This window comes from Oreochromis aureus, linkage group 11 (assembly GCF_013358895.1).
Source record: "Oreochromis aureus strain Israel breed Guangdong linkage group 11, ZZ_aureus, whole genome shotgun sequence".
In the NCBI taxonomy this organism is placed as follows: domain Eukaryota; kingdom Metazoa; phylum Chordata; class Actinopteri; order Cichliformes; family Cichlidae; genus Oreochromis; species Oreochromis aureus.
In genome coordinates this window covers 30005863-30025186 of record NC_052952.1, presented here as the reverse complement: position 1 = coordinate 30025186, position 19324 = coordinate 30005863, and the positions used below count along the sequence as shown (strand labels likewise).

The 19324-nt window shown below is 38.3% G+C and overlaps 2 protein-coding genes across 2 annotated transcripts; both read left to right on the top strand.

The window, feature by feature from the left end:
• The first annotated feature begins 519 nt into the window (after window positions 1-519).
• On the top strand, window positions 520-10817 carry LOC120442739 (homeobox protein ESX1-like). The gene is made up of 4 exons (XM_039619885.1): window positions 520-547; window positions 1230-1283; window positions 6405-6497; window positions 10549-10817. Exons 1-4 carry the CDS (start codon window positions 520-522, stop codon window positions 10815-10817), a joined length of 444 nt encoding a protein of 147 aa, XP_039475819.1.
• A 5435-nt stretch (window positions 10818-16252) lies between these two features.
• Window positions 16253-18996, top strand: LOC120442738 (C-type lectin domain family 4 member G-like). Its single transcript, XM_039619884.1, has 6 exons — window positions 16253-16364; window positions 16909-17001; window positions 17078-17707; window positions 18099-18253; window positions 18461-18579; window positions 18840-18996. The coding sequence occupies exons 1-6, from the start codon at window positions 16295-16297 to the stop codon at window positions 18994-18996; spliced, it is 1224 nt and encodes a 407-aa protein (XP_039475818.1). The 5' UTR covers window positions 16253-16294.
• Window positions 18997-19324: the final 328 nt, after the last annotated feature.

Here is a 19324-nt window from a genome sequence, read left to right as displayed (position 1 = left end):
ACATTACATAAACCACCGATTAACAACTTGAGGCTTAATTTTTTAAGGGGCCACATGAGAAACTTGGACTGTTGTTGAGGGCTGCACCTATAAAATGAGCTCATTTCTGTCCAGTATTAATTTTATCTCTGTATAACCTTATTGGTGCAGTCCTCCACAAGACTTCTTGGAAAAATTAATTGCTCACCAATACAGAGGTATTATACGCTATAAAGAAACAAACCTATTTGTAGGGCTTTGTGCAAGTTAATAGTTGTACTGAGCCAGGGGCGATTTTAGCCCATTTTTGGGGGTGCTGAAGCACCCCCAAAATGAATCAAAGCACCCCGAAAGATTTCTTACTTTTTTTGACAATATTTGCTGTTTGTGTGACACACTACTAAAAATATAAAAAGCATACAGTACTTGGTTGAGACGGAACATTTTAACAACAAAAGTATAGATAACCCCTCCCCCCTCCCAAAATGGTTTGTTCCAGCTCCCCCCCACTCTGGCTCTAGGGTCGTTGCTGCCAGAGCGATGGTAGCTGAGACGCAGCGGATCGGAGGTGGAGTGCCTGGATTAAAACAGGACATATTAGCAGCATTTAACCTTCAGTTACTCTTTATGTAGTTAGATAGGAGTCATGTTTCTTTTTAGCTGAAAAACCTTACACCCAGGTAACCTGCAGTGTTGAAAACGTGTTTTCCAATGATGTTTGCTACCCTACAATCCGTCCTACTCTGTAGTAAATTCAGCGACATTTGACCGTCCTGTTGCTCCCACTGAAATGTATACAGCCTATTTAAAATCTAAAACTTAAAATTGTGTACAGAGAGACAGCCAGGTTCATAAGGGATATAAGGAAGTTTTTTCAAAAACAGGAGCCACATTCAGGTAAAAGTGTAAGAACAAATGATCCATCAATAAAGGATAATGTTGGATCAGTGTTTCAATATTTTATATTGTAGCTTGCCATCACCAGTGTGTGAATGTGTGTGTGAATGGGTGGATGACTGGATATGTAAAGCGCTTTGGGGTCCTTAGGGACTATTAAAGCGCTATATAAATACAGGCCATTTTATATCTTTTATTAGATGTTCATGTGGTTTGGTTATTTGCCTTTTGGTTGAAAGTACACTGAGAGAGGACTTTTCGTTAGTGATCTTAATAATTTTTTTTTCATATTAATGTAATTTTTTCATCTAATTGAATACAATCTATTTGTGTATGATTGTCAGTCCAAAGAGGGAGAGAGGAAAGAGGGGAACATGAGGAGAAAGTACAAGGTCAGGAAGAACCAGGTAAGAAAACAGACAGGGAACAGTGACAGGCAAAACAGAAACTATTAAACTGACGAAGAGAAAAAACCTGATTTTACTCACACAGTCTGGAAGTTGTGTCCTCCCTATATTAAAGCTGCTATACAGAATCTGCAAAACAAACTGGGTTGAAACATTTTTGACCCTCTTCAACAACATTCCAACATAACATTATCATTGATTGGGGAGATTAAAATTAATGATATATTTTTATGTGGTTCAGCCACAACTCTACTAAAACCTCAGCCAGTAATAGGTAGGCCAACTTTTGGACTGTCCAGTTGTCTGTATGACTGCCGCATATGCGGCAGAGAAACACTTAGCAGTGTTTCTCAAACTTTTTACAGCGTGTACCACCTGAGAAAAATGTCAAGCTCTCCCAAGTACCACTATGAAAGCATGAAACAAATAAATCTTACAACACAAAATTAGTATTATTAAATTAGTTAAATTAGTATCTGCAGTAAAGATTTTTTCATACATTGTATACATTCTACCACAGGCAAAGTTGCCTCCATTTTTATAGTTTTTTGTAATAATATTTTGTAATAATTTATTCTGTTTTGGGAGTGTTTTTTATGTATCTGTATTATATTATACATACACATTAAAAGTGAATCTCTGTCCAAAACATGCACTCAGTTTACTTCTTACTCACTATGAGCATCATTTAAATAAGCTTTATCAGATTTGATGGTTTTGTTACAGACTTCTCAAAAAAGTGTTTTGCTTTTCTTTCACAAATGTGGGGGTTGTGTTAAAATGTACAAAACGGTGATGTCATGTTTTGTGATGAGGACCCAGGCAGAGAGAGACTTGATGAATTTAAGAATCTTTTGATTTAATAAAGAAATTTGCAGACTTGCACAGAGATGGTAAAATTATGATGACTGATAGCGGAGATGAAGACAACAGACGACGAGGACAGGGAGGAACAGGGGTTTAAATGCACCAAGGAGACAGTCAGAGGGACAACTGGAGACATTTAAGGATGCAGGGACTGACAGACGTGACGTGTAAAGTTTATCTTGCCTGGCTGGGCAGCTCTGGGTGCTCAGCACCCCCAAAGCTCTGATCCTAGAATCGCCCCTGTACTGAGCACATGTGCTCACTAGATGGGGCTGTTTGTATTTAAATATTTTTGGACTCCAGTCGGAAAACCACTGTGGCAATTCACCTCAGTTCATGTTAGTAAATACTAGTTTTACAGTTTTAAAATACTACATATGGATTAGATTACTTCAGATGACATATAGCATCATAACTGTAACAAGTTTGGTTTGGGGCTTGAAATATATGTATATCAAATTCTTGTTTCTGTTACTCATTTTGCATCATAATTTGAGTGATGAATAAACTCTTAGTGGAAAAAACAAACAAACACTGAACTGAAAAAAGAAGTAAAAAGTAGATTATTCTATTCTGTTCTATGTTGAAATTATACTGTAAAAGAGCTTACATGTTATCCATGTTGTCTTACATGTCATAATTAATCATAATTTTGCTACTTTCTATTATTACTTTTTTACTTCCAATGTTTTTGGTCAGATGTGAGAGACAGATTTAAAAAGGCCTAAAACTGTATTAGAGGAAGTGAGTATTTCAACGTCACACAGCAAAATGTTGAATGTTCAGAAAATTAAGGTATGGACAGTTTAGTAAAATATGTTTGTCATGTTTTCAGAAACAGTTTTAATCCAAAAGGAGCATCTGTTCTTTCTAGATTTTCTTTTTGATTTGACTCTGACAACATTTACTCTACCGCTGATCAGATGTGATGAGTATATAATTAGTTTATCTTGTTTTTTCTTCTTCTCATGTTTAACAAAAACGCAGCAAACAAACACTAGGCTTGGTAGAAACATGCAGAAATTACATCTACATATTAACATTATATATAGATGTATATATAGTAGGACAACATTAAGTGCTTTAAATACTACCAGTGTAGTTCATGAACTCATAAGGGAAGTAAAACTGCATGACAGTGTGCTACAGAGTAATGCATGCGATGACTTTTGCAGAAAGACAAGGACAGACACACACACACACATTCACGCAGAAATCTGCTTCCACTATTTTAACTACATGAAAACATACTGCTTTGTGTTGACTGTCTTTTATTGTTTTGTTTATGCTGACAGCCTCCTGCAGCTTACTGCAATCTACATGGATGTCCTCGCTTTTCTACATGGCTGAAGAATTATAAAATATTATTACTAATATAATTAAATATATATATCTACAATGCTGTCAAAAAAAACTTATTATCAGTTGAAAATTGGGAGAATTTTTGAGCTTTCTACTCAGACAACCCAGGCCTGGACTCACTGTTCTTCACCATCACGCTCATTTGCGCGGTGTCGGCAACATGTGCACTGAAACCTGAACATGTTGATCAATGTTATATTGAGCGATGAGTCCAGATACTGCCTATGGCAGTTGGATTGCAGGTTTAAAATGTGGAAAAGACACGGAGAGCGCTATGCTGATTGCTGTACCGATAGGGTAACAGCTTTTCTTATCTCCACCAAAAACAAGGCTTGTCATCACTGGATCTCAATCCACAGAGATACTGAGATGAGATATGGGATTGCCTCAACCAGAGGAAATTCCATCTGGGATAGAACTCTATCCTCCAAAATGGCAACATTTGCCCCAACAAATAGGATTTACCACTGACTACCTCCAGAATTTGCATTCAGTCCCGTGCTAACTTGTGGGATCAGCTTGCGCTTGACTTTTGTGCCAGAGTGACCAACACAGCTATACTGGCAGACTTACGCCAAATGCTGATTGAAGAATTGAATACCATCTCACAGGAGTGTGGGACCAAACTGGTGACCAGTATAAGGAGGAGGTGCCAGACTGTCGTGGTTGTGTAAGGGTCTTTCACGTGCTACCGATGATGGTAGAGTAAATGTTATGACGGACCATTGTTTTCAAAGCTTTCAAAGCTTTCACTTTGGTACATTTTAACATATTTTAAGCAATACAAAACAAGCTGATTTCCTGAACAAATCAGGAAACTAACTACTTTAGAAACTATTACAGACACAATTTACAAGCCAGAACACGTTCGCTGAACATCGGTTCAAGACTGTCAATAAAAGAAGAATGGAGCTACAGCACTATGTAAATTCACCTGTTCGTAGGAGAGTTAGGACCAGAGACAATCAGTCAGGTCTAAATTTTTAATAATTAATCTTTGTTTTGTTTTGTTTATGTCAACTACTTCTGTCATTGCTGTAATTTCTATAAGTTACATTTTACTTCAAATAAGCAGTTCATAATAATTCTTTACAAGCTTTTTTTGTCTTGCTCATCTCCAAAAGACAAAAATAACTATGCAGTTTACTAAATTTACTAAATGTGTGTCTGTGCTTATTTTGAAGTGCATACATTTTCTATATGCTTGTAATACATTTAGGATTCCTTAAATTCCAAATGCCACGACAAAGTTCTGATTTGTGTTTTTCCAAATCCAGCCAGTGAAATATTTATTCCACCAGTGTATTTTGTGCAGCATGTTTTGGTTTTTTTTGTAGTGCAGAAAAATGAATTATGGGTAGTAAAAATAATGTTTTTGAGGAAGTAGAAGTCTTTGACTTTCTCTGAGTCTTTGAGAATGTAATTCCTTCTGGAAAACTTCAGTTTACCTGAGGCTCTTTTCCTTTTTCAGTGAGTGCAGTCATAAAGCGTTTAGATCAGGGGTGGGGGAACTCCAGGCCTCAAGGGCTGGTGTCCAGCAGGTTTTAGATATGTCCTTGATCCAACACAGCTGAGGCCTGGAGCTCCACACCCTGATTTAGATATTGTCTGATCATAACTGAGCTGAAACATGATAAAAACAAAAACAAAAAACATTTATATAGATAACCATTGGAAGAAGAAATTCGGGCACAGATAGATCCTGGTTGTAATGTAATGCTTGAGGTTTTGCCTGTTTTTCCAAATGCTTTTTCAGATTGCTTCTATTCTGTTTAATCTTTACATACACTCTGTGGTCATTATATGTAGATTTAAGAAGTGCTACTATATATCATTCTAATGAAATGCAGTGGCAAAATGTGTAGAATACTATCGTATTGAATAGTATTGGAAGACTGAAGAAGCTTAATCATAAGCAATGCTTGCCACCAGGCAACTGCTGGTGCAAAATTTCCAGGTTGTGTAGGAGAGATCTGGCCCATCTTCAAAGGGGGCCTGTTGGACTCCACTCATTCCTATTGCAAGTGAAGTGCATAATTTTGTTTAATTCAATTTAAATTCAATCTTATTAATGTAGCGTCAAATCGGAAACAGTTGCCTCAAAGCTCTTTATTTTGTGACGTAAAGACCCTATAGAGCAGGGGTCTCAAACTCCAGGCCTCGAGGACCGGTGTCCTGCAGGTTTTAGATATCACCCTGGGTCAACGCACCTGAATCAAATGATTAGTTCATTACCGGCCCTCTGGAGAACTTCAAGAAAATGTTGAGGACATAATTTAGCCATTTAAATCAGATGTGTTGGCTCAAGGACACATCTAAAACCTGCAGGACACTGGCCCTCGAGGCCTGGAGTTCGAGACCTCTGCTTTAGAGCAAACAGACGAACCCCCAACATTCATATGACCCCCTATGAGCAAGCGCTTTGGCGACAGTGGGAAGGAAAAACTCTTTTTTTAACAGGAAGAAACCTCTGGCGGAACCAGGCTCAGGGAGTGCCGGCCATCTGTTGTGACCGGTTGGGGTGAGGGGAGGAAGACAATAAACAACTATAAATATATTTGACAAAAATGAATGGGCGATGTCCTCCCAGAAGTGAAAACCCAAGAAGAAAAAGATGAACAAAAAAAGGAAGACCATATAGACCATATAACTTAGATCAAATATAATGCTAAATAGCTAAATGTTGCATAGGCTTTAACAAGTAAAGAATCACCACTGGACTTCAAAGGCACACGAAAAAATTCAATGAATAAATTGTGCAGGCAAGACATGGATTGCATAATTTGATTTAATAACTTCAAAACATATTGAAAAGTAAAATGTACTTTTTTTTTCTAATGCTTATAACAGAATCTTGTTGGATTGTATATGTGTGTTTTTGCCTATCCACAGGAGGAGCAATAATTTTCAAGTTGGTTGGAATCAGCTTCGGTCTGCTGTGTATCATCCAGTCTGCTGTTAATGTTTATATCTGGCTCCAAGCTGGTGCGTATCAGCCCACACCTTCCACAGAAATGTACTACAAAGCCAGATTGATGGCTTAACGAGCGATGTTGTGTTTAAAGTGGGAGTTTTCTGCATCATTAGGGTCACTTTATTTTTACTTGACTAAATTACAGTGGAAACTTGCTTATAACACATAACCTGACTGGGAGTAGGTTATGTTCCATGTCTGAGTCTAAAATTAGCTGGAAGCACCACGAGCACATGCCAAGTTTACCTGTTCTATTAATAAAATTGATTTCAGTTCACTACCCACAGCTCGTGGCCATAGGTGAGGGTCGGGACGTAGATCGACCGGTAAATTGAGAGCTTCGCTTTTACACTCAGCTCCCTCTTCACCACGACGGACCGGTGCAGCGTCCGCATCACTGCAGACCGAAAGAACGAGATCGCGGATACAAGCGGCAGAAATGAGCTTCCTCCGAAGGGTGGCTGGCCTCTCCCTTAGAGATAGGGTGAGAAGTTCGGCCATCCGGGAGGGGCTCAGAGTAGAGCCGCTGCTCCTCCACATCGAAAGGAGCCAGTTGAGGTGGTTCGGGCATCTGACAAGGATGCCCCCTGGGCGCCTCCTGGGTGAGGTGTTCCGGGCATGTCCCACCGGGAGGAGGCCCCGGGGCAGACCCAGGACGCGCTGGAGAGATTATATCTCTCGACTGGCCTGGGAACGCCTTGGTGTTCCCCCGGATGAGCTGGAGGAGGTGGCTGGGGAGAGGGAGGTCTGGGCTTCTCTGCTTAGGCTGCTGCCCCCGCGACCCGATCTCGGATAAAGCGGATGAGGATGGATGGATGGATGGATGGATTTCAGTTCAATCTGCTGAAAAGTGATTCCCATCTTGGTTTGTCAGCTAAAAAAAGTCTCCTTTATTAAGCTATGGAAGAATAACATTTAATGTCTAAATGTATCCTGTTTTAGGCTTTAGAGCACTAATTTGCAGCCATCACCTTAGAAATAAACAGCAGCACTGAGCAATAAAATAATTAACTTCAGTTAAAATTATTTTACCACTCTGCACTAAATCTCATCATCATTATCACGTTCTGATGTCTGATTGGAGAAGTAGCATAGGAATCATTCTGTGCAGAAGAAGAATCGAATCACTCACAAAACACCTGTTCTTATTTGAGCACACACAGAATGTATGACAGAAACAGAGAAAGTTGACAAATAGAGAAAGTTGATAAACATCATAGAAATAGCCATTATCTTTGGCCGGAGATTTAGGTTTTGTCAAGGCAGAAAACACAAGAAACACAAAAAAGTCTGGTTGTGTTGAACTTCACTTGTAGCATACCCCTTAGATCACATTAAATATAAAAACACAGCAAACACTCACTGGGGTTCTATTGACTGATTGTAGTGGGCTACACAATCTGATGCTATCTTCAGGTTAACTACATTATTTTTTCTTGTTGACTTCATTAAATTCAATCAGCTAACACCCTTTAATTAGTTTCGAAGACTATGAGTCCTGGAAGTTCCAGAAAGAACAGTGTTAAATTAGCCCTGACCTCAATGCAAATGTGTTTCCCATAACAGTGAGTAGCAAGTTAATGTGTAACATGTAATTAATTTAAAATTTCATTGAATTCCTCTTCTAGATGGGACATCAGATGGCTCAAAAAACAATTCAATGTGCAATATCACCCTATTGTCACCTGATGACATCTCAGCTGTACTCTTAGAGAGAGACCAGTTGCTTCAGGAGAAAAAACAACTTACTAAAGCGAATGATCGGCTGAATCAATATAACGAAAGATTGCTTGAAGAAAACAGTCAGCTGTATCGACATGAAACACAACTCATTCAAGAGAAAAAGCAACTGGAGAAGAAGAACAATGAGCTAAAGGCCACCAATAGACAGCTAATTGAACAGAAGAGGATGTGTAATGACAATATCATCAGTCAACAAGTTCAGATAAGGGATCTTCAGTCCAAAATAGACAGGGGTAAGTGAATCAAATATCTATGCTAGTAACATGATTCAGAGATGCCCAGGCCTCCATCTCCTCCAGCTCTTCCTTGGTGACACTATGGCATTCCCAAGACAGACATATATAATCCACACATAATCTGATATAATCGCTCCAGCTGCTCTACTCTGAGGTTTGCCCAATTAGCCAAGCTCCTCATCCTATCTCTAAGGCTGAGCCCAGTCGCCCTTCAGGGAAAGCTCATTTCCTCTGTGTTGTATTGTATTTTTGATCTCATTCTTTCAGTCATTACCCAAAGGTCATAACCATAAGTGAAGGTTGGCACATAAATGGACCAGTAAATCGACAGCTTTTCCTTTATACTAAGCTCTGTCCTCACTACTACAGACCAGTAAAGTATCTGTATTACTGCAGACAAGTACTCAACTCTCCCCACCTGGTGAACATACCCCAAGGTACTTGAAATTCTCCACCCTGGGGGAGTAACTTGTTCTCAACTTGACTGAGGACCATTGCCTCAGATTTTGTGATTCTAATTCTCATCACCCAACAGAACTACATCATCTGCAAAAATCAAAGATGACATTCTGTGACCAATTCTGTCCATAAAAATAAAAAACTGAATGAGCAGCGCTAGCAGAATCCAACACCCATCGAGAATGTTTGAATTATTGAATTATTGATGGAAATGCGGACCAAGCTCCAGCAAAGGTAGTGTAAAAGTAGCTGAGAAGTGAAATCCCCCTAAAGATCCAACTCCGGCTCTGCTCTTCACCCTTGTGTCCAGAACATGTGGATGAAGATTTGATAATACAATTACAAAATCCACCTTTGGTTTTATGGTGCCCTGGTGCCACGTGCACTTATGTAAATATATATATATTATTTCTTTTTGACAAATCATGGTTGGCAAAGAAGTCCGGCAACAAAACACCGTTCAGGTTCAGGTTGAGCAGGCCAACCCTCTTATCCACTTGGGAAACTCCAGCACATAGATGCTGAACAAGTATACCCACCCCTACTTGTTGCCTTTCACCAAGGGCAGCTCCAGAGTGGAACAGAGTTCAACCCCTCTCCAGAGACTGGTTCTAGATCCCCCAGTGTGTGTTATGGTGAGCTATACTATATCCAACTGCTATCACTTGGTCTCAAACACTACTTCAGAGAACTTACATTCCATTCTTTTATTGTGTTTATTTCCTGTTTTTATGCTTGTCTTATTTGCTCTGTTCAGTGTCCTTGGGTGTTTTGAAAGGAGCTTTTAAATAAAATTTATTATTATTATTATTATTGTTAATATTATTATCTCTGCCCTGTTGGTAGTGCGTTCACAGGACAGATTGGCCCATATGGCTCATTCAGGCTGAGCCTTGCCAGGCTCCATGGCATAGGGCCCAACTACCCAATGCTCACCAGTGGGCCTTAAGGCCCTGATAACCCTTATCCAGGCAAGGTGTGAAGGTACATTGGTTTACCTTCCATAAGGGTCTTGAGAATTCCACTTAGTCTGCTCTTCATCTAGAACAAATTTTTCTTGGGAGACTACAAGGGCCAACTGACCTCAAAAACGTAGCTTTTTGGATCAATAGGGCGCATACTCCTCTCCACCACAATAAGGTAGTGATTTATGGAGGAGTAATTGTAGGGTCTACCTTACAATATAAAGCACCTTGAGATGACTGTTGCTGTGATTTGATGCTGTATAAATAACAATGAATCGAACTGAACTGAATTAATTCTGATCCACAGGGGATAAATTGAAATGTCTCTGTTATTTGCACTATCTTTGAAAACTGGTGGAAAGGTTCAAATTCAGAAAGTAAGAGTGTAAATTTGCATTTTAAAAAAGTAAGCAGACAGTGTTTTTCTGGCTCATTTATCATCCATGAGTAGCACATTGCAGTTTGATGTTAATATGGTGTTACACTGAAGAAAAAGTTCAGTGATTAGACCTTTACTGGAAGACTTTGAGTCACACAAAAGCAAAATGATCAAATTTAAAGTTGCAGTGTCCTATGCATAATAAATTTAGCTGAACATGAACATTAAATGTGACATGATATTGATGACAAAATGCATTGTTTTCTATGGTGTTTTTCAGTGAAAGAATTGTGCCGCCCACTGCAGTGCAACCCTCTGCCTGTGCCACCAGTGATGCCTGTCCCCCCAATGCCACCTGTCCCACCAGTGATGCCTGTCCCCCCAATGCCACCTGTCCCACCAGTGATGCCTGTCTCCCCATTGCCGCCTGTGCCACCAATGATGCCTTTCCCCCCAATGCCACCTGTCCCACCAATGATGCCTTTCCCCCCAATGCCGCCTGTCCCACCAATGATGCCTTTCCCCCAATGCCGCCTGTCCCACCAATGATGCCTTTCCCCCCAATGCCACCTGTCCCACCAATGATGCCTTTCCCCCCAATGATGCCTGTGCCCCCCGAATGCTACCTGTGCCACCAATACTGAATATTCCACCTGACTTATCATCTATCATGCAGAGAGCATAATAGAACTATTAACCATTAAGTCAGATCAAAAGGAAATTAATATTTCTTTCTGTTATGCCCTTATTATGACATTTCATTCATGACAATAGTGTTATTCTATTCAGTTATTCTCAAGACAAAAATATATCTGCATTTGAAACTACTAATATATATGTAGTTTTAGATACAATGCATTTCAATTAGCTACATATATATTTATATATATATATCTTATCTTTACCACATAACATTACGCCTTTGTAAATAATTAAAATGATCACAGGGAGGAAGCAAAACAGAATACCACACATGGACCTTCAAAGTAAAACAGGCCGTCGGCCTCCAGACCTGCTCCGTAATGGACCCCTGCGTTGTCGATCACCGGGCCGGCCCTCTGATCTATATATAAACTGTTTTCGTGAGCTCCAGTGTTTTCTGTGGACTCTGTTTTTGTTCCTTGTTCCGATTCATTGTCTGCGACTGGGTCCACCCCTCTCGATCTCTACACTCTCCCAGTGGTTCCCAGCCTCAATGTTTCCAGGTCTAGCATGTTTCCCAGTTTTTTGGGGGATTAATTAACATTATAGCCTCCAGTTCCTTTTTGCTTGAGTATTATCTGCCTTCAGCCAAATAAAAAGCATGCTTTCAGTTAATCTCCACTTGTCTGCATTTGTTTCCTTACGCCATTAACATGCTACACAGTCAATTGCTTCCACTGAAAGAAACCTGTTGAAGTTAAACAGATATATTTATATATACATATTTCACTTCAACAACTTTCTACCAACATGGGCACCCATATTAATGCACTGCAATGATAGCAGTTACTTTTAAAATACCCTTAATACAGGAAATGCAATCATAAGGGAAGTAAGATTGCATGACATTGTGGTATAGAGTGTGTATACATATATGGATGTTGGTTTCAGGGGAAAAAAAGAACCATCATGGGAATTTTAGTTCTATGTGGCTCGCATGCAGTAAAAATACAGCTTCATCTCATGGTGTTGACTCATAGAAAAAAAAAACGTCAGCAATGAGGAATACAAATAGCTCCCCTTGTGGGGAAATCTGCAGCCTGCTAAATGTTTGCCAGTTAGCTACAAGTCAGCATGTCAACCACACAGGTGCTTAGGCTCTTTATTATATACAGTATATTACATGAATTATATCTTTGAAACTTTATTGAGTGAAGAAATGATTGTTTATCAAAATTATGGATCAGTTTTATTGGATTATGTGAAATTATCATCAGGAAAAATGTGAAGAACATCCATGTTCCATAAATAGGAGCCAAAGCTCTTAAATAGACCTGCGGTTTGAGGCAAATTTGGATCATGATTGTAGTAAGAGTAATTTACCAAGTTAATACTTCAGCATAACTCAGATTTGCAAAAAGAATTTATTTGGGAACACAAGCCACCCTTGAACCTATTTACCTTACTAAGAAAGCTATTAGAATTACACTAGCTGTATTACCATAGTCATAGAACTGGGATCTATGACAGCAAGAAGGCTGTCAGTTAGTCACTCTGTCAATAAGTGCAGAGCCAAAAATAGCTGTGAGGGAACGTACAGAATATACAGTAAGCAATTTTAAATATTGATTCTTCTCTAGAAAGCTGATTATGTTGCAACAAATTCAGGAGAATTTACTAACATTTAAGTATATACTTTAATGTTAATTTTTATAAATGTTTGGCCTATAAATGACGTTACTGAATAACTCCACAGGTTTGATTTTCCATTAGCTTTGTTGATGAGGCTCGCAACAGAGAGGAGGTCCAGCGACTGACCCAATGGTGTTCATCAAACAACCTGGTCCTTAACACCAGCAAGACCAAGGAGGTCACTGCGGACTACAGGAATGCTGGAATTCCAAGTAGAACAGGTTGCCAATAAGTTCCTGGGCATTCACATCACTGCTGATCTCACCTTGGCTTTGAATACATTTCACCTGGTAAAGAAAGTCCAGCAAAGACTCTTTTTTTTCCTCAGGAAGGTTAAATGAGCAGTTTACCCCTCTCAGGTAAATAGTCAAACAACTGAACACTGCTCGAAAATGAGAAGTACAGCTGTTCAGTGATATCAATTACAATACACAAGGTAGACTATGGAATCATAAAGTAAAATTGTGAAAAAGCATGTAGATGTTGTCTAAAAACCAAAAAGTACCATCATGGGATTGACTTCAGTGGGGTGAAGTTGCCCCCTCTTGACTTTTAGAAAGAATGCAGGTTTGAAGACCTTCATCATTATAGTTTTTCCTCAATCAATTCTCAGAACAGAAAAGTCATTCTCATTACTCTTCATGCAGTTCTCAAAACATGGCTCATGGGTGGTGAGTGGGGACTGCAATTATCCAAGTCCCGTTTTATGCCTAGACTGATGTGATGACTCTCATGACTAATAGTGGGTAATGATCCTCAGGAACATGTCTACAACCTCACTATGAGTTAAATAACTCTCCATCAGTTGTTTTAGAACTGAAGTAACCTTGAAACATCTTCACAGACCCAGAAAAAGTCCAGTTTATCAAGCACTCAGGACTCTAGTTTGAGTTTCAAATCTGTTAAATCTTTAGCAGTAAGTTTTTCCTGTGAGTTTAAGACTTAAAGTAAGGTTTAAGTGTGCTTTGAATAACAAGTTGAGATGAACATAAAATGTACAGTAAATATAACATACTGTAGATGATATTAATACAAAGTATTATATAATTAAGTTCAACATTCTTATGCCTATACCACCTAATACACCTCATTTATTATAGATTTTATTATGTAATTTTCTTCTGTTGGACATAAGCTAAGCTGTATTCTACTGATTTAAAGGTTATGCAAACCACAAGATATATAATGCATTTTAAAATAATTAACATAATTCCTGCCTGCAAACATAAGTCTGGAACTGGGGTTTATTTTATACTACATCATGGTCAACAAAAAGCAACAAACACAAAAATTTGGTAGAAAGTTGTTTAAGTTAAGTGTATATGTACAACCCAAACACTGCGAAATAAGAAGTGTACAATTATAGCAGTGCAATAATGTTAAACACGTCAAATAACTTCAAGACAGGATATGAACTCATATGGGAAGTAAAACTGCATGACTGTGTGGTATAGGGTGTGTATAGATCAAGGGCGTAGATTTGGTTTTGGCATTGGTGGGGACGGATGATTCAACCACCGAACCCTGCCCTGTTTCTTTTTTTTTTTTCTTTTTTTTCTCCTTTTTGCCTTTGCTTCTTGATAAAAAAAAGGAGAAATATACCTGCCTACATATGTTATTCTACATGCTTTTAAACCATTTAAAATTACAATTCATAGTTTTATATGTGAATTATATAATGTTAAATTACTATTAAACAAATGACTGATTTTAGACTTTAGTTTACTTCAGCCATATTCCATATAAATCAGGTATCATACAAAAATAAAAAAAAAGCTTCAAATACAGTCATGACAATAAAAGAATATGACTTTAAGGACCTAACAACATTACTTCAGTTATAGTACACCAACATCTCTTACACATTAGTACTAAGGGAACACTGAATGACCTGGTGGTTTTTGTCCATAAAACTACTCATCTAAGATTACCACAAAGTAAAAGATCTCTCAGCAAAATTATGCAACATTTTAGGCACTATTGCCCCGATCAACTCAGTGAGCTGGGATTTTCTAAACATGAACTACTGTTACAGCAACAGACATGGATTACTGGTGCCCCACACAACAACTCAATGTCCACTATGTGAAGGAGTCTATACTATACTGTCTATATTATACTGTCCTGGTGGACATGGCAACACGTTTTTCATGGTTACATACAGTTTTAGACTGATGTGGGCCAAAGCCTAGCACATACTTGCCAACCTTGAGACCTCAGAATTAGGGAGACATTCAAAGGGGTTTTTACAGTGTTTACTTATCGGAAAAAAATAAGTTAAATGTCGCCGGGCTGTTTCCGGCCGTGTCCAAATTCAGAGGCTGCGTCCACCTGAGGACCCGGCCTTCGCGGTCTAAGTGGGCCGGGTCCTCCGATAGCCGGGTAGACCGGAAATGAGCGACTGTGAAATTGGGGGGGTCTAGCCTTCATAATTACGTCACCTCTGCCGTCTGCTCCTTGCTGTCTAAATAAAATAAAATATAACCGGACGCTTGCGTAGATTCTCGACCATCTCACACTTCTGTTTAATCAGTTTTCTGTTTGACATTTATTCAGCTGTGTGAAAACCCCGGAGGAACCCTCCCGAGGGATTAATAAAGTTTTATTTAATCTAATCTAATCTAATAACTTTAATCTCAGCCAAACCGATTTACTCACGAACAAATAAAACACTGAAAAAGGCCAAACAATAACATGTTTAAGTTATTTGAAGTTTACACAACTACATTCTCGCCTGAAAATATGTTAAAAGTTGATTTCGCGACCCAGAAAGAGTAATAAGAGTAATATTAATACTAAGTAGCTGCAGTAGTAGTAGCCATTGTTGGAAACTGGAATTGAATGAGACGTTGACAGATCTTTTTTTTCTTTCTATCGGGTTTGTATTTCTTTACTCGAAGAGATCAAATTATTGGTGGGGACAATTCAATAATCGCTGGATATTGGTGGGGACACGTCCCTTCCGTCCATGCCAAATCGACGCCCTTGGTATAAATGTTATTTATTTATTTATTCATAGAGAAAAACATAACAGGTTATTTATGGCAACATAAAGAAAGCGACAGGTTTACCCTTTGCTGTTGGCTTATAGAAAAAAACCTCAGCAATGACGAATGGAAACAGCTCCTATGTGTTTGTCACTCAGCTGTTGGTCAAGTATATCTAGATACGTGTATTGTTGTTTGTTAAAAAATTATATCCAAAATACATGGTTGGTTTTTAAAGATATGATTTAGTATCATTTGTGTTCTTGAAGAGCTAACCAAATCTGTTATCTGTTATTAACCTAAGATATCAGAGTCAAAATGTTATAACTGTATTGGTTAATTGCTCTGTTTAAAAGCTTAAGTTTTATTTAATTAACACATAACTCATGTTTGCTAAATAGCAACATATATTATATACACAAGTAAGAAAATAATTGTGCAAGCACCTGTAGGCCTTGCTCTATATTTTAAAAAGATGGGGAGATTTATCATAATTTCCTTTGTGTACACTTTTTTTTTTTTTGTCTGTGGTTGATGACACAACCACTATAACTATACTATCTAAAGATCAGTGAATATAAAAAGGAGATGATTAATTTGCCACAAGGAAATAAAAGACTAAAGGAAACTAAAGGCAACAGGCACAATAAGAGATTCAGCTTAGATGATGAAACAGTGCTTTCTCAGATCGTCAGTGTAAGAAGAATGGAAACTCAAAATTCTGTCAGTTCAGCTCTTGATAGCGGAGAGAGAACAAGAGAAAATCACAAACCAGGTATCTCTTAAATTCTTTTATTCTTTTCATCTCTGGTATGTAGGTTATAATTTACATTTCTCTCTAAATTGATAGTTTACAAAAGTTTTGACAAAAGGCAATTAATCGAGGATTATAGTTTTAGCTTTTACTTTTAATTGATCTACTTTTGTAAACAATAACCACTGCAGAGAAATCTGGGTCCAGATATGTGCCATCTGCATTCAAAGGCAAAAAGATTTCAAGTGTGAGGGCCATCCACATAAAAATGTTGTTATATGGTGTTTAAAAAGTGAAGATACATACTAGCATAATTACATGAAGAAATGGCAATAAAAATAATTTAGTGTACAAAGTTGTATAAATGTAATGGAAGAATGTAGGGCTACAGGCCCATTGCTAAGATGATGAAAAATATGCAATGCAGCAATGTTAACAAAATGTATATGCAAGAAAGCTGGATTCTATAATTAGATTTAAACATCATGAAAACACAGAGAAAGCAAAAATTGTAACTTTCTTTATGGTGATGATAAATTTTTGGTGAATGATGTGCGTGTTGTAGGAGGATCAACAATCTACAAGTTGGTTGGAATCAGTTTCGGCCTGCTATGTGTCATACAATCATCACTCAATGTCTATATGTGGCTACAAGTCGGTATGTATCAGCTCACATTTTCCAAATCACAGTAAAAACAAAACAAAAACAAACCCACATCTGATTCACTTTGTAGATGAGAATTCCAACAAATCAAAAAACAGTTCAACTTGCAATTTTACCTCAGTGTCAGCTGATGACATCAGAGGAGTGCTTTTAGAGAGAGACCAAATTCTTCGAGAGAAAGAGCAGCTGAATCAATTTATAGATCAGCTGCTGCAGGAGAAAGACAAACTGCTTGAAGAGAACAGTCAACTGAATCGGGATAAAAATCAGCTCATTCAAGAGAAAGACAAGCTGCTTGAAGAGAAGGCTCAGCTGAATCGAGATAAAAATCAGCTCATTCAAGAGAAAGACAAACTGCTTGAAGAGAAGGCTCAGCTGAATCGAGATAAAAATCAGCTCATTCAAGAGAAAGACAAGCTGCTTGAAGAGAAGGCTCAGCTGAATCGAGATAAAAATCAGCTCATTCAAGAGAAAGACAAACTGCTTGAAGAGAAGGCTCAGCTGAATCGAGATAAAAATCAGCTCATTCAAGAGAAAGACAAACTGCTTGAAGAGAAGACTCAGCTGAATCGAGATAAAAATCAGCTCATTCAAGAGAAAGACAAACTGCTTGAAGAGAAGGCTCAGCTGAATCGAGATAAAAATCAGCTCATTCAAGAGAAAGACAGACTGCTTAAAGAGAACAGCAGACTGAATCAAGGTAAAACAAAACTGATTCAAGAGTCAAGCCACTTGCATTAGAAATTGGAAAGACACGTACACGTGTAATATCATCAAACAACACTTCAGCGAAAATTAGCTAAACTAAGCTAAAGTTAAAATTAGTGAGTGAAAAAATAAATCAGAAAATTAAAACATTACTTATCTATTCCAGTACTTATGGCGATAGATGAATGTGATTGAAATTTTTGCATCAAGTGAGCTATCAGTGTTTTATTTGGAGATAAATGTGATGAACATCGTTTCACAAAGATTCAGTATTGTTTTTATTTTATTTGAATTACTGTATGCGTTTTACCCTGTTGCGTTGCATTGTTTCTGTTCCATTCGATATTATCCTGATATACTTTGTCCTTTGCTAATTTATTTAGCCCTACTAAACCTTCCAAGTTGTTCCCCGGAATGGAAAAGATTCAGGTCAAGCTGCTACCAAATTTCCTCTTTTGAATCCACCTGGGAGGATGCCAAACAAAACTGTGAGAGGCATGGAGCTCATTTGGTGATTATCAGTGATGATGCAGAAAAGGTATTTAGATAAACTTTTTTCCCCTTATAAACTTAAAACATGTAGCAGAATAAAACCACTCTCATTTGTATTCCAACAACAATAATTATCATTTGATCTTGTCTCCGGTGTGTTCTGCACTGCCATGTTCTGAAATGTCTGATTTCTTTTATTGTCATCCTCCAACCAAAGTGAATAAAACATTAAAACCACTTTCCTTCAAAACAGGATTTTGTCGGTTCTTATGGACAGGCTGTACATTTTTGGATAGGCTTGAAACATCAGTGGAACTACATGAGCAGTATGTGGACATTGAAATGGGTGGATGGAAGCCAACTGTGTTATAAGTGAGGCCTTTTGAATCTTAAATCACCACATCGACCCTGTCATTTTACATTATAAAATGTCTGATTGCCCCCTGAGGCAAGAGCTACACACCAAAGGAATTCTTTTTCAATTGTAGTTAGCTGGTTAAGAGCAGCAGAGAAGCAATGATTATTAACCATTTAGCCTTAGCCACTGCTGGACTGCTATTTATTAGTCTCATCTCAACCTCAACACTCCAAAGCCTCATGCACTGAAAACACATATTTGCTTTTTCTTCTAGCAACTTCAGAGAAACATTCTCATTCTCATCCTCTACACCCTGGAATTCCGCCTACACATGTGCGTACCAAAGTGCAACTTGGTACATTTGGTATACTGCTGAATGTAGCAAAATCTACTACTGGATGTGTGAGAAGGAGTTAAAAGTTCTAGCTTGACTTCAGTCAACAAAAACAAACACACACACACACACACACACACACACACACACACACACACACACACACACACACACACACACACACACACACACACACACACACACACACACACACAGGTGACATCACAAGCACTTGATAGGGCCAAGGAACATCACAGAATAATCTCCAGAAGTTGATTCTGTTCATCTGGACGCAGCGTTTTCAGTGGGAGAAACGTTTCGTCACTCATCCAAGTGACTTCTTCAGTCTCAGCTATCTAATGACTGAAACCAGCCCACTGAAGGAACAATGGGCTGGGAGGCCACCTTCATCATAATTATGCAAA

Excerpts from the sequence above, each read along its gene's own strand:
- LOC120442739 (XM_039619885.1), top strand. The coding sequence starts at position 520 with ATGGTAGCTGAGACGCAGCGGATCGGAG. Across the intron at positions 548-1,229 it reads TGAGACGCAGCGGATCGGAG|GGAGAGAGGAAAGAGGGGAA; the intron begins GTGGAGTGCCTG and ends CAGTCCAAAGAG. Across the intron at positions 6,498-10,548 it reads TTATATCTGGCTCCAAGCTG|TGAAAGAATTGTGCCGCCCA; the intron begins GTGCGTATCAGC and ends GGTGTTTTTCAG.
- LOC120442738 (XM_039619884.1), top strand. The coding sequence starts at position 16,295 with ATGGAAACTCAAAATTCTGTCAGTTCAGCTCTTGATAGCGGAGAGAGA. Across the intron at positions 16,365-16,908 it reads AAGAGAAAATCACAAACCAG|GAGGATCAACAATCTACAAG; the intron begins GTATCTCTTAAA and ends TGCGTGTTGTAG. Across the intron at positions 17,708-18,098 it reads GAACAGCAGACTGAATCAAG|CCCTACTAAACCTTCCAAGT; the intron begins GTAAAACAAAAC and ends TAATTTATTTAG.